General features: G+C 37.2%; 1 protein-coding gene across 4 annotated transcripts in view; it reads left to right on the top strand.

Moving 5' to 3' along the window:
• Positions 1-13,486, top strand: part of cux1a (cut-like homeobox 1a) — a 113,628-nt gene that overhangs the window by 29,265 nt on the left and 70,877 nt on the right. For all 4 annotated transcript variants that reach the window (XM_043250449.1, XM_043250447.1, XM_043250451.1 and 1 more), the window contains exon 2: positions 209-319. In XM_043250449.1, coding sequence (XP_043106384.1) covers positions 209-319 — 111 coding nt within the window. The remainder of the gene's footprint in view (positions 1-208; positions 320-13,486) is intronic.

The following is a 13,486-nucleotide window of genomic DNA, read 5'->3' as shown; positions in this document are numbered from 1 at the left end:
GTCCTTCATTTTCAGTGGTGGTTAGTGGTTGGCATGAGTATATAATAGGAAAATTTTAATTTTACTTTTTTCCTTTAAAATGTGATGATCACATGAACGACAAATTGATTTTGATAATCAAAATTTTTGATTTGCCAATTCTGTCAACCAAATGTTGATATTTAAACACTGGAACCTCATCTGAATCATTTCCCTTATCTATCCACAGAAAGAACTGGATGCCACCGCCGCAGCCCTGGCCAATAGACAGGATGAAAGTGAGCAGTCCAGGAAAAAACTCATCGACCAAAGCCGCGAGTTCAAGAAGAATACTCCAGAGGTGAGCAAAAGCGAGAAATGGAGTGAGAGACGATTTTCCAAATGATAGGAAGCTCAAAGGTAGTGGAGCGAAGGAGAATTTGAGCACCTAATTGTCATATGTCTGGGCCAGCACATCCTTGTCTCATGGGTACCTGTGAAGCACCATGTTTCAGCAATTCAAATCCTGCTTGCATTCTGCCTCCATTTTAACTGCTTACAAGAATTTAAACTTGCACCCTGTAGAGGTGCATTCTTGTTATTACGATTGTTCCACTTGAGTTCTAGAGCATGGCCGCGCCGTTAGATTATTTTTCTGATTTTGCACTTGAAGCTCGGCATGGCCTTGTTAGAGAGGTCAGTAGCAGAGAAACCAGAGGATATTATGGTTTATCCATTTAGGGAATACTTGGTGTGCATGAATAGCGGCGGACGGTCGTGTCCAGACCATAGGGTTGTCTGTGAGGTCATCTTCTAGGGGAAAAACCGACGATGCATGTTAGCAAGACAGTAAGGATCAGTGATTCTGTATTTACTGAAAACCGTCTCTGATCTGATAGAGTTCTGAAACAAACGTGTCCTGACAGTAGAAGAACATCACGACCATTTGATCAGGATGGTTATCAGATGTTTGTTCTGTTTTGAAACACAAAGATTATTCAGACTCTGTGTTCATCCTATAGTATTTACAGACTCTAAATCTTTAATCCTGTGGAGCGTTATTTTCTGCTTGTATACTGATGCATGATGTATGCATTTACCGATTTTGACTTTGTAAATTAAATCCAGGTAAAACTCCTTTTTCTTCATATAACAGGGTTTAGAATATGAAAATTATATTGTTTATATATATATATATATATATATATATATATATATATATATATATAAATATACATTTCAGTTGATTTAATAAAATTAATTCCGTACAGTGTTTCATACTACATTCTATATGCTACTTTAATATCATTTTCTTTCCTTAAAAATAACCAAATGTGTCAACATGTTAAACAAATAGAAATGAATTTTAAATGATAGAATTATCTATTTATACCTGAGGCTGTTTTTGTCATTTGTCTTGTTTTAGTATCGCGCTGAAGTCAATGTTAGTATAGATAAAGGGTCAGAGTAGTGCAGGTTTTAATAATCAAGACAAAGAAGTAAGAAAAAAGAGACATCAGACAGCTGTCAGAACACATCTGGAGTTCCAAATAACCTTGGGCTTTTATTTTGGTCTTTGATTAATAATATCCTTATCAGCATAAGAGTGCTTTTGTGAAGATTTCAGACAGGTGCCTCCAATCCTCCAAACGGCAAATCCGTATAATTCCTCTGCGTGTTTGGTTTTGAGAAGTCTCTGCCAACCCATCTGTAGTGTGGAGAACTCAAGGGCACCGCGGTGCTCTGGCCAGTGATATCTTTGATCACGGTTGCCGTCGCCTCCTGCCCTCCTCCCTCTCGCTCCCCCTTTCCTGCCTCTCGTTTCGTGAATTCCTCGCGAGTTACCACTCCCAGAGAGTGCCGATGAATAAATGGAAAATAAAAAACCTGTTTTGTCTCCGGAGCCTCAATAAATCAGTCCCCCTTTTCCATTTAAAATGTCCAGGGCTGCAATTTATGTCTGAGCTTAATAACCCGTTACTAAATTAATCGTGCTGGGGGTTTTGGCTGGGAGGCCACGCGTTCGGAGATTCTGTGAACCCTGTGAAAGAAAAAAAAAATCAGTCCGAGTGCTTTTCTGCCCGGTACCCAAGGTGCAAGACATCAAGGGCCTCAGTCAGAGAGGTGGAAATTCTATCTCTGATGAGGGAAGCTGGAAATTTACCTTAATGGCTGGTCTGCTGGATGTGGAATTAATGTGCCATGGTTACCTTACTGTACCATTCCTTCAAACACTGGCCAAGCCGCAATCTAACCCCAATGGACTTTGTGGTATCAGCAGTTTTTATGTTAATTTGTGCTTAATTTTCTCAAAAATTTGCATCACGTTGTACTAGCTAAAAGAGCACACAAAACAACTAAACTTTTTTTTTAAACTATTTGTGCAAATATTACTGATAATATTTATGCTTCAAGATGAAAGAAACGGTCCAGTCATAAAAACAGCCCAAAACTATTCAATTCAAATGTTTCAGATCAAATGTTGATGTATTGAACATTTGTGATACATATTAATAATAAAACACAATACAATATTATGAAAATTTAAAATAAAATTTAGTTAAATGCCACACAAGTGTATATACACTAAGGCTGGTGATACATAGGCCAATTTTTTTCAGCAATGTTGCTGGGCAACTTTGGGTAACTTTGCCGTCAGTGGGCTACCAGAGCCCACACAGGGCCCACGACCGATCTAAAATATCCAAAGTGAAATTTGCAACTTGTTTTGAATGGGAAGTGCCCAAACAACAAAAAAAAAATTGCCCTGCAAAATTGCACAATATGTTACCCTGTAATCAGCTCAAGTGTGTCATAAATGAATTGCACGTCTTTTAAATATAATTTCAGATCAACTGGATTTTATCATAAAATTACGATATTGTTCCTGAATATCATAACATTAATATTTAAAAAAATAAGTAAATTAAAGCTACAGGATGACTAAAGCTTAATAAATGTAGTCCAAAACTTCTTGTGGCCTTGCGACTTCTTGATGTAAGAAATTGATTGGATATTTTTTTTTTATACTTTTTTTGTTATTTTAATGTTATTTGAAATTTCTTTTGTACTCCCCTGAAAACATGAAAACGTATAGGTTTGGATAGACATGAGGAAATGATGACACCATTTTTATGTTTGGATGAACTGTCTTTTTAAAGTTTTCCAAACTTGTCTGTATATATTTAGCCCGATGAATTGCCATTTTTGTTTCTCTGCCTCTCCATATCCGTTTCCATTTTCAGTCCACTAGTGTTGCACTGTTGTTGTTTAATTGATATTGACTAGTTATTTATGTAGCTCCTTCATGGTTCTGCTTCGCCTCAGGATGCAGGTTGAAAAGTTTATTGTCCGCTATGTTATGTCAATGTGACAGATAGGGATTTGTTAGGATGACCTGTTATTTTCCAACCGATTACGTAACGTCTGTGTGTTCCTCGCCGTGCACCTGTGAAATAAATAATCCTAAGCAGCCGTTAAATTTGCCACAGATCACTTCATTTTGTCTCTTTTTTTCTCTCGAACACATAAATATTTAACCCAAACAACCGCCACATTTGGTCCTATTTTCGTTTTAGCTTTTGCATGCTCATTTAGATGGAGTTTTAAATAGGATGTGATGGAGACTGAAAGAGACCAGTGTGTCGGCGCTGAAATTATATTCAGAGCTGCCTGCATGATGGAAATATTTTCATAAGGTCATGTGCATTCCCTCCCCTCTAGCTCACATATTTTGAGTTTATGCATTAGACACCATTGATAAAAATCACATTTTTTGCATTTTTGCTGAGAGTGTTGCACCACATGCAAACACCATAAGCGCATTTAAAGTTTACGCTAAGCGTTTGATGGTGAATAAACCACACAGTGCTAATATACCTGCTCTTTATGTACACACTTTAAAGCGTCCATGAAGGCTTCGCAAACTATTTTATATCCGTAATATGGCCTTACAGATAAGTTAAACAATATTCATATACAAAAGTGTATAGTGGTTGGAGGATAGGGGTTGAAAATGCAGAATGTTTGGCAACTTCAGATGAGAAGGAAAGTTGCATTGAAAGATGAAAGACATTTTTTATATTTTATTCCTAAGTTCCTAAGATCAGAAATGTTTATTAAAGAATTAAATATGGCACAATTTGATAGCAAGCTAACTTATTTTTTTGTGTATATATATTTTGTATGTATATATATATATATCATACAAAAAAGCATTTGTGAAATGTTCAGTTCAAATTGAAGGAGCTCATTTTTTTTATACTTCGAATGATCTAAGAAAAAGTCCTTTTTGTACTGTTTTTGCACTATATTTTTGATCATACTGCCTGCATATGCACTGATGTTTCACTACAAAGGCCACCACAAGGAACATTGAGTAGAAAGTGTCCTTTCTTTTGACTGTTTTTTTTTTTTTTTTTTTTTTTTTTGCTGTTATAATTGTTGTATGTGTGTTGTCAGCCATTTTGATTTTTGCTCCTTCACTGGCTTTGATGTTGCCTTAAAGGGGACGGCTGGTTGGCCTCTGGACGTTGTGATGTTAGTGTCCAGAGATTTCATTGGCTGCCAGGGCTGGTCAGAGAGAGCTGTGAACTGAATGGTCCTGACAAAATGAATACAGTAATTAGGGCTGATCCACTGGCACGCCGCCCACGCTGGCAGACTGGCGTCTTACACTGTTAATTATAGCCGTCCCATTCGTAACACGACGTTAGGGTATTTACCAAGGACTGAATTTGTTACAGTGTATTTGCGTGTGTGTGTGTGTTTGTGTATCTGTGTGTGTGTGTAGAGGTAGTGAGAGAGAGAGAGAGCATTGTGTGACTAGCACACTGAAAAATGCCTTTGATGTTGACACTGTAATGGAGGAACGGGGGGCTGGGGAGGCACAATCCAGTGAGGTCCGGGGTCGACATATCCGGTTTGTAGACCCGAGCCGTTCGCTATATTCATACGTGACCGATGAAATGTTTTCACAGCCTGTAGGAAAGAAAAATCATGAATCATATATCTTTTATATATGTCAATTGTTTCTTCTAGGCTGCGGTGAGATTAAATGAGGAGACGTTTGCTTGGTTTTTTTTTTTTTTTTTGAGCAAATACCCCAGTAATCTTGTACATGTCACTGCTATACTTTCAGAAGATATCATCTTAACAATATCAACTGTAGGATGGGCGAAATATAGAAGTCTGCACTCAAAAGCTAGAAATTTCAATATGAGCGCAAACAGTTGTCATTACTGTTGTCTTATTTGTTTTGTTTTTTATTTCTCATTGAAATATTGTTGATACTTAAGTATGCTTGATATTGACAAAACAGAGAACTTCATTAAGTCTCTTGAACTATGAAAGAGCAACCTCTGAGCAACAGAGTTTTCCTGTGGGAGGTTTGCACACATGTTTAGTCTACCTAGATCAACAGATCTTATTCAGAGTTTCAGTCATGTTTAATCATGCTCTTTCTCAATATTATGCGTCAATTTGAAACCTGGTTGCTATTTTCATAAAGTAGAATTCTGGAATTGCAACATTGTTTAAACATTTAAAGAATGATAATCTGACATGTTTAATTTGTATTTTATTTTTATTTTGTTTTTATTACATTTTATATATACATTATACTTAATTAAAATATGCATGTTATGTTTGTACAGAAATATAAGTGTACAGAAACTTATTTTATTACAGATAAGTATTTTTCAGAATATTCATCAAGGACGCGATACATTCATCTAAAGTCATTTATATAAGATTCAAATAAATTCTGTTCTTTTGAACAAAAATCTGAAGGAGCACAATGTTTTAAGAAATGTTTCTTAAGCACGAAAAACAACATAATTAGAATGATTTCTGTCACTAAAGTCTAAAACTAATTCTGCTTTCCCATCACAGGAATAAATTACATTTTAAATTTCAAAATAGTAAACAGTTATTTTATGTTCTATTAATATTTACTATTTTTTACTATTATTAAGGTTAATTCTCTGGGTGAGCATAACAGACTTATTTAAAAAAACGTAAAAATATTTTACTTACCCCCAAACCTTCTTGAATTATAGTCTATAATATATAGTGCCATAATGTTCGTAACGGACCTTGTATGTAGTTTTATTGGCTCATTTATGTCTAGGTTTTAAATACATTTGTTTGATATATGTTTGAACATGATAACATCCTGCATTTTGGGAAGAAAAAAAAAAGTTCAAATTTCTTTCTGTGTTCTGTCAGAGGTGATTTGCTTTTACATGGTATCCTTGAAGAGGGGCTGACCTACTAAAGGCCTGTGTGGGAGAGACGGGTCAGGGATATCTGTCTCTCTGCATAGCCTTCAGGTTCATGGTGGGGTTTTAGCATTAGTGCCTATACATCTCCTCCTGACAGGTTCGTAGAGCTGAGTCAAGGGAAGAAAAGTCGAGTAAGAAAAAGTTAAATTACAAAAACTTCAGATTTGTTGTTTTAATATTTTGTTTATCACCTTTCCTCTCCCGTGTGTGTGTGTGTGGGTTTTTTTTTTTTTTTTTTTCTTTTGTGAGGTTGAGAGCACTTGTTTAATGTACTGGTTCATTGTATTTGTGCCTGTAGGATTTGATCCATCTGCTCAGCCAAAGCGGGAACGAGACTGGAGTGGAACTGATGGGGCTTGACTGTGTGCCACTTCCTGTCTCTCTCAGCTGACTTGATTGGCTGTTCCTCAGAGCTTCCTGTCTGATAGTCACCACTGGACTTTGCTGAGTGTTATGCATTTGGATATTCTGACTACTGTGTCTGTGTTTATGAATCACGCTGCCCCACATTTCAAAGCGTGTCCGCTTTAATTTCACATGGTTGTATTTGATTGGTAGCTTTTTAAACAAATGGCGATTCCTTCATAGTTTTATTATATTTCATCTAATTTATCCCCGCCCACCTGGTGACTTTACAGATTTAAAATATTTGAAGATGAATCAATTTCTGTGACGTCATTTATTTTCCCATCAGAATGCATCACCGAGCATGTTGTGAGTAGCTTAACCTGACACCGTGCCCTCCGAGTCTGTAGGAAGACACACGACTAGGGCTGAATATAATTTTTCCTCCTTGTTTAGAATCCCTTTGTGCTGAGATATTGCACTGGGTCATTAGAGCCGACAGGAATGGGACAAGGAATGGGAATAGGAGCCGGAATGGGAACCCTCCCTCTGGAGTTCTGGGGGTTCGTCTGTCCCTGAGCTGCCTGGAGAAGAGTAATCTGTCTTCTCGAGGCGGCCTAGCCGACAACAGATTGGTCACGTTAGCCGAGCCTTTGCAACCCCCAGCGATCCTTTCAAAACCCTGCAATTCACAGTCCTGCGGTCAGAAATCAAGCCTTAAAGGGATAGTCCACCCAAAAATAAAACTTCTGTGATCATTCACTCACTCTCAAGTCTTTTTCAAACCTGTCTTTCTTCTGAAGAGCACAAAAGATATTTTGAAGATCTGTTCTTTAGCCCATGTAACTTAAGGCTTTGGGATCCGAAACAACACCGAGTACATTTATATCTTTTATTCTTTTGTAAAATTCATAAGGTTTGGAACCAAAAGATCATTTTTTATGATCCCTTTAAATCCCATAATGTCCCCAAGACTAGGAAGCTCTTGGATGGGAGCCTAGATATATATGGAAAATAAATTCCTCTGTCTGTTTTTATTATATTAATTAAGCCACTGAATGCAAAAAATTAGTTTGACACACACATTGCCCTAAGCCTTTTTCTTCATCCGCTTTTTTTTTTAACAATGTCATATTGTGATTAGAAAATGCATGATTGTTAGTTATTCTATATATCGTTATTTAGTATTTTGTTTTCTTCAATTATCACATGATCCTGTTAATCAATACAGTCAATGGTTGTTTATGTAAGATCTTTTGTACTTTTTTTGTGCTTATACAAAGAAAATTTCTACTATTGTTTGTGGAGCAGAAAGAATGCATATATTCTTCGAAAGCGAATACATGGACTGTTGCGTTATTGTTTAGTGTCAAAAGAACACTTATACTCTTTGTTTGGGATTTTTACGCAACCTTAGGCTGTCTTAACAACATATTATTGTGGCAGTGAATGTGTATGTGTGTTTGTTTGTGGGTTTCAGTGTCTGCAAGCACCCGATAACCCACACACTCATCTTCATCTCCTTGGGTGGGCAGTGTACCGGCCTTGGGAGCGTGATCAGATTTCAGGCTGTGCTCCATCATTCCCGAGCAAACGGCTGTGCTGTCAGACGCCTTCGGATGCACGCTGAAACATGCACGCTTAAACATATACGCTCTACACACTCGTAAAGACGCTCTTCGTGTGTAAAAGCGCGCAGGCAGGCAAGCACACTTGCACAGACGCCATTAACCCTAGATCCACTTACCGCTTTTCAACACTGGGCTTGCCTGTCCTGTGCTTTTCAGCGCCGCGGCTCATGGTAACCTCCGGAAGCCCGTCCTCTGAAGGGCCCCAGTCTCAATCACCTGGTCCCCAGTGTTAGATGTCCTAACAGAGACCTACTTTTACTGATTAATGTATCTCAGAGGTCTTTGTCTGACTTGGGTTACCGATTCTTAAAGTAAACGCGCACACACACACACACACACCTGAACAGTGTCCTTTCAATAGTCCTTTAAAAGGGGTTGTTAAATGTACAATTATAATTTTCTGAAAATGTACTCACCCTCTGGCCATCCAAAATGTAGAAGAATCCGCTTCTTTGTCGGAACCGTTTAGGATAAATTTAGCAGTACGTCATATGCGCATTACATGAATGGGTACCGTCTGAACAGCGTATAAATTAAGTATGAGTTAACATCTTGTGAAATGGAAAGCTAAACATTTGTTAGAAACAAATCCATCATTTAAGATGTTTAACTTCAAACTGTCTTCTATCCGTAAACAGCTTTTTCCAATGAAAAAGTTTTTTTGTCTGAATCAGGAGAGAAATATGTGCAGATGATGCAAAAAAAATCCAAAACAAATGTCTTCGTTGGGTCTTACTTGGATTTTTGGACAACTTTTTAATTTATTAATTTTAAAATTTCTCAAAATATTTTCTGATGATTAAACAAACTCATGTACATGTTGTGTGGTTTGAGGTTGAGTACATTTGAAAATTTGTCAAAACAAGCTATTTCTTTAAAGTAAATGCACATACACACTTGCACAGTGTCTTTTTTTAATAGTCTTTTAATGGGGTTGAGACAAAAATTACAATTTGCTGAAAATGTACTCACCCTCTGGCCATCACATGAACATTACATGCATGGGTGCCGTCAGATTGAGAGTCTGAGCAGTTTATAAATTCTATACAATAGTCTATCAGTTGAAAATTGCTTCATTTAAAACGAATCCAACAAGTTTCTTTTACTTTAAATTGTTGCTTCCAGCTAAAATATCACAGGAGAGAAATATCACAGATCAAGCGAACAAATATATTGGTGGGTTTAACTTGGATTTTTGGACTGGACTACTTGAGGGTTATTGTGATGCTTTTATCAGCATTTCTGATGACACCCATTCACTGCAATAGGATACATTGTTGGGCAAGTGATTTCTGATGAAGAAAGTCCTCTACATGTTGCGTGACCTGAGGGTGAGTAAATTTTAAAACGGTTCGAACAGTTCAAACTATTTTAAAATAAACACTTTAAGCTAAATGCACGCACACACACTCTGACACAGCATCCTTTCAACAGTCCTTAAACTCTGGGTGTGACATGAGATCTGGCGTGTTCTTCTTTCCAAGGCCCATTAAATCGTACACTTATTTTAGCAGTTTGCACAGGATATTTTAAGCACCCACAGTCAGGGCCGCCTGACTAATGCGACAATCATTCCTGTCATCTCTTTATTTGGGTGTGGCTGCCATTTTATTTCTTTTTTTTTTTTCAATGGTGCTGAGTGACAATGCGAAAGCGAGCTCGGATGTATGGATGTGGCCACCCCGTTCCTTCACCTTCCCTGCCCTATGGCCGGGTCTCTGCCCGTCACTCCATCTGCCACCTGCGGTTGGAGGTGCCAAGGCTACAGACCATTAGCACAGAGCAGGTCTGTATTTATAGCGCTTAACGGGCATGACTCAACAGCATCACTGTTTGCTTTTAGCTGTAATGGAATCTGCGCTTTGCCGAACACAGAAAAGCCATTATTGTGTATGATAATATTGTTTCTGTCGATGGGCGAACCGGGACTGAAATTTCCACTGGACCTGCACCTGCAGAAACCTTGTTTATAGTGAGAGAGAAATGGGCAGGCGAAGGTGTAAGTTAGTGTGGTGTGGGTGTGTATTTTCAGTGTGGAGCATTGACTGATGTCATGCCGGCCATGTGACTCTGCTCTCAGAGATGAGGTAATGGCTGTTGACGTTTACAGCTCCCCCTAATGAAAGACTGTGTAAAGTGTGATGGTTGTAACGGGACGTAAAACCAGCTAGTAAACCTCTAATGTCACGCAGGACTACATGACATAGACTCTCAGGTTTTAGTCTTTTCAGATGCTTTCCAGATGATCGTTTTTTTCCTGAATCGCAGTCGTATGAATGTGTTTTTGATGCACTTGCCAGAATGCAAGTTTTCAATGCAAGAATCCCAATTTTGAGGGTATATAAAATTAATATATAAACATTTTCTTAAACAATATATGTGCGTGTTTGTCTTATACACAGTACACAAAAACTTACTTTGGATTTGATTACTTGTGACTAATATATACGATTTAAAATATATCAACTTATTAAATGAATATATATCTAAAATACATATGCGTGTATTTATATATTTTTTTTTTTTTTTATAAAAAAATTAGTTTATACTTATTGCTTATATAAATTTGTACGTTTTAGTTAAAACATAGTTTATGGTTTTATAGTTAAACATAATTAAAATTTTTTTAATATATATTTATATAGTGTTAATAATATGTGTTTATTTGTAGTAATTTCTGTAAATGATTTTTTGGATATGTTTGTGTGTGTGTGTGTTTAATGATGTGTCTGCAAGTGTATAGCAGTTGCTAGTGTGTGACTGCACTGGGCCTCCCCTTTGCCAGTGTCCTCTGTTTCCCATTCCAGCCCTGATGAGTCAGAGTCTGTGAATGCAGCCGAGCGTACAGCAGCACAGTGACGTTAATGTGTTTACGCTCTGTGCGCTCCCTCTGCTACAGTGGGGCGCACTGACCTCCACATACAGGCACAGTCTCAATTTTTTAAGCACATACCGTCTCTCCTCCTCAAAACAGACAATTTCTCCTCTACAATCAACACAGTCCGTTCTTTACATGCTAACGCAGTGCATCTATAACAGGCTAATGCACTTTCTCATTTACAAGCTTGCACAGTCTCTGACTGAAAAACGAACACAGGCTCACCTCTTCAAACAGATACAGTCTGTACATTACAAGTTTACAATCGTGTTTAATAGCTGACTTATTTTCTCATTTATAGGGTTACACAGACTCGCCTCCTTAAAAAAGAAACTATTTGTTGCACAATCCAGAGCTGTTTGCACAGTTGTGGTTGTATATCAGTGTGATGACGATATTTATAAGAATTGTGGTAATAATAGTAGTAATAATAATAATAATAACGATGATGATGAATATGATGATGATTATTATTTTACTGTTGTTGTTGTTGTTGTTGTTGTTCAGTTTTATTATTATCATTACTGCTAAAACAAAACACTCAAAATGCACAAGTAATATTTAACAACAACAGCAACAATAATTATTATATTATGATTATTACAGTATTTTATTATTATTGTAATATTAATAATAAAATTATCATTATTATTTCATTATTCAATATAGTAGTCATTATTATTATTATTATTATTATTATTATTATTACTACTATTATTACTATTATTATTATTAATTACAGTATTATTATTTGATGATGTTGATTTTTTTACATTATTACTGGAAAATCAAAAATCAATTACTGCAAAATTTTCAAAATAAAAATAATACAAAAAAAGTATACAAATAATCAAAATAAATACACCATTGTAATATTTAATTTAATTTAATTTCGTTTTCAAGCAACTGTCAAACTTTACCAAGTCCTAACTTCTAATTTGGTTTATTAATACTGGTAATATTAATAATGGTTTATTTCAAGTTTGGGAAGATTGTGCATTATGCATTATGGTTGGTGCGTTATGCATTATGCATTCCCAAATGCATGTAATAACTGACCAAAACTCACATCACGTGCACAGATGAGTTCATTCAGAGTTTAAGAGAACTGAGCCGTTCTTAGATGCTGAAAACACCAGATCATGAGCTGTTCGCGTGTAAAAGAACATAGTGCTTGAGTTTACTCTGACACACGCAATGCATTTTTTAAAAATGATATCACATCCTTAGCAAGTTGACAGTCACACTACGTCATATAGCGATTTCGTTTTTATTCCGATTAATTCTGCATTCCTACTTTACAAGCTAACTTTCGCTCCTTTGACAAGCCTTTTCTTTTCAAACGCAGTCTCTCGTTAACAGACAACACAGTCTGTGCTCTTCAAACAAACACTTTCTCCTGTACGAGCGAACACAGTCTCTTCTCTCCACGCAGACACAGTCTCTTCCTTTTATAAACAGCCTATCCTTTCCAACGCGTGCGATTCGACACAATCCCACAATCCCTTCCAGACACAGTCGCTCCCATTCCTCCTGTCCACAGATTACATTGTCTTTCTTTGCACACAGAGCCCCGTTTTCTCTCCTCCGGTCTGAATGTCTGCGGAGAACAGACTTCAGTTTGACTTTATTCAGCGGCGGGGTTTGGGGGACTTTGCACAGTTGTGGTCCCTCCTGTGAACAGCCATGGCTGTCAGTGAAACATTAAACTGATTTGTGGGCTGTGTGATTCTCCTCGGGGAGGTGGGCTGGCAGTCTCCTTGCAATTCTGTCCCTCAATCTCAATACTGATCTTGAATCAGTGCGGCCTGAAAACCTATCCACTAAATTGATGTTTTATATTAAACAGCCAGTGTAGTTCATGCTCGGCGTCCAGACACTGTGAAACAGATGTCTTCTCAGCTGTAACAAATTGTTGTGTGTATATATTTATAGTCTTGGCGTACGATGGACCTCACTGCTTTTTTTTTTTTTTTTTTTTTTTTTTGCTGAATGATCCAGGCGTATGACGTGAATGTGCATTAAGCGTGTACTGTGTTGGTTCTGTTGCTCTGAGCTTTATTTAATTGTTTTACAGTTCACGCCACCTCTGCTCTCTCTTTTTTTTCCTTTTTCTTTACCAAATATGGTTAAATCTAGCAAGATTCCCGCCATACACTGCCCATTCGTCCTCTGTTTATGTCCGTTTCTCTTTTATACGTCCTCTGAAATGTCTTTGTGTTTTCCGAGAGACACTTGCATCAGCCTCCTCCCACCACATGTTTTATTTGAGGTAATTTTCAGAGCCCGAGACCCCCTCCACCCTCTGACAGAATTACAAGGCAGAAATAATCGTGCAACATAAAACACTATTTAAAGTTTTCACAAGGTTCAGGCGAGTGGAGGGGGGC

This window comes from Puntigrus tetrazona, chromosome 10, assembly GCF_018831695.1.
Source record: "Puntigrus tetrazona isolate hp1 chromosome 10, ASM1883169v1, whole genome shotgun sequence".
NCBI classification, from domain to species: domain Eukaryota; kingdom Metazoa; phylum Chordata; class Actinopteri; order Cypriniformes; family Cyprinidae; genus Puntigrus; species Puntigrus tetrazona.
The sequence above is the reverse complement of the archived record's forward strand: the minus strand, read 5'-3'. Positions and strand labels throughout refer to the sequence as shown.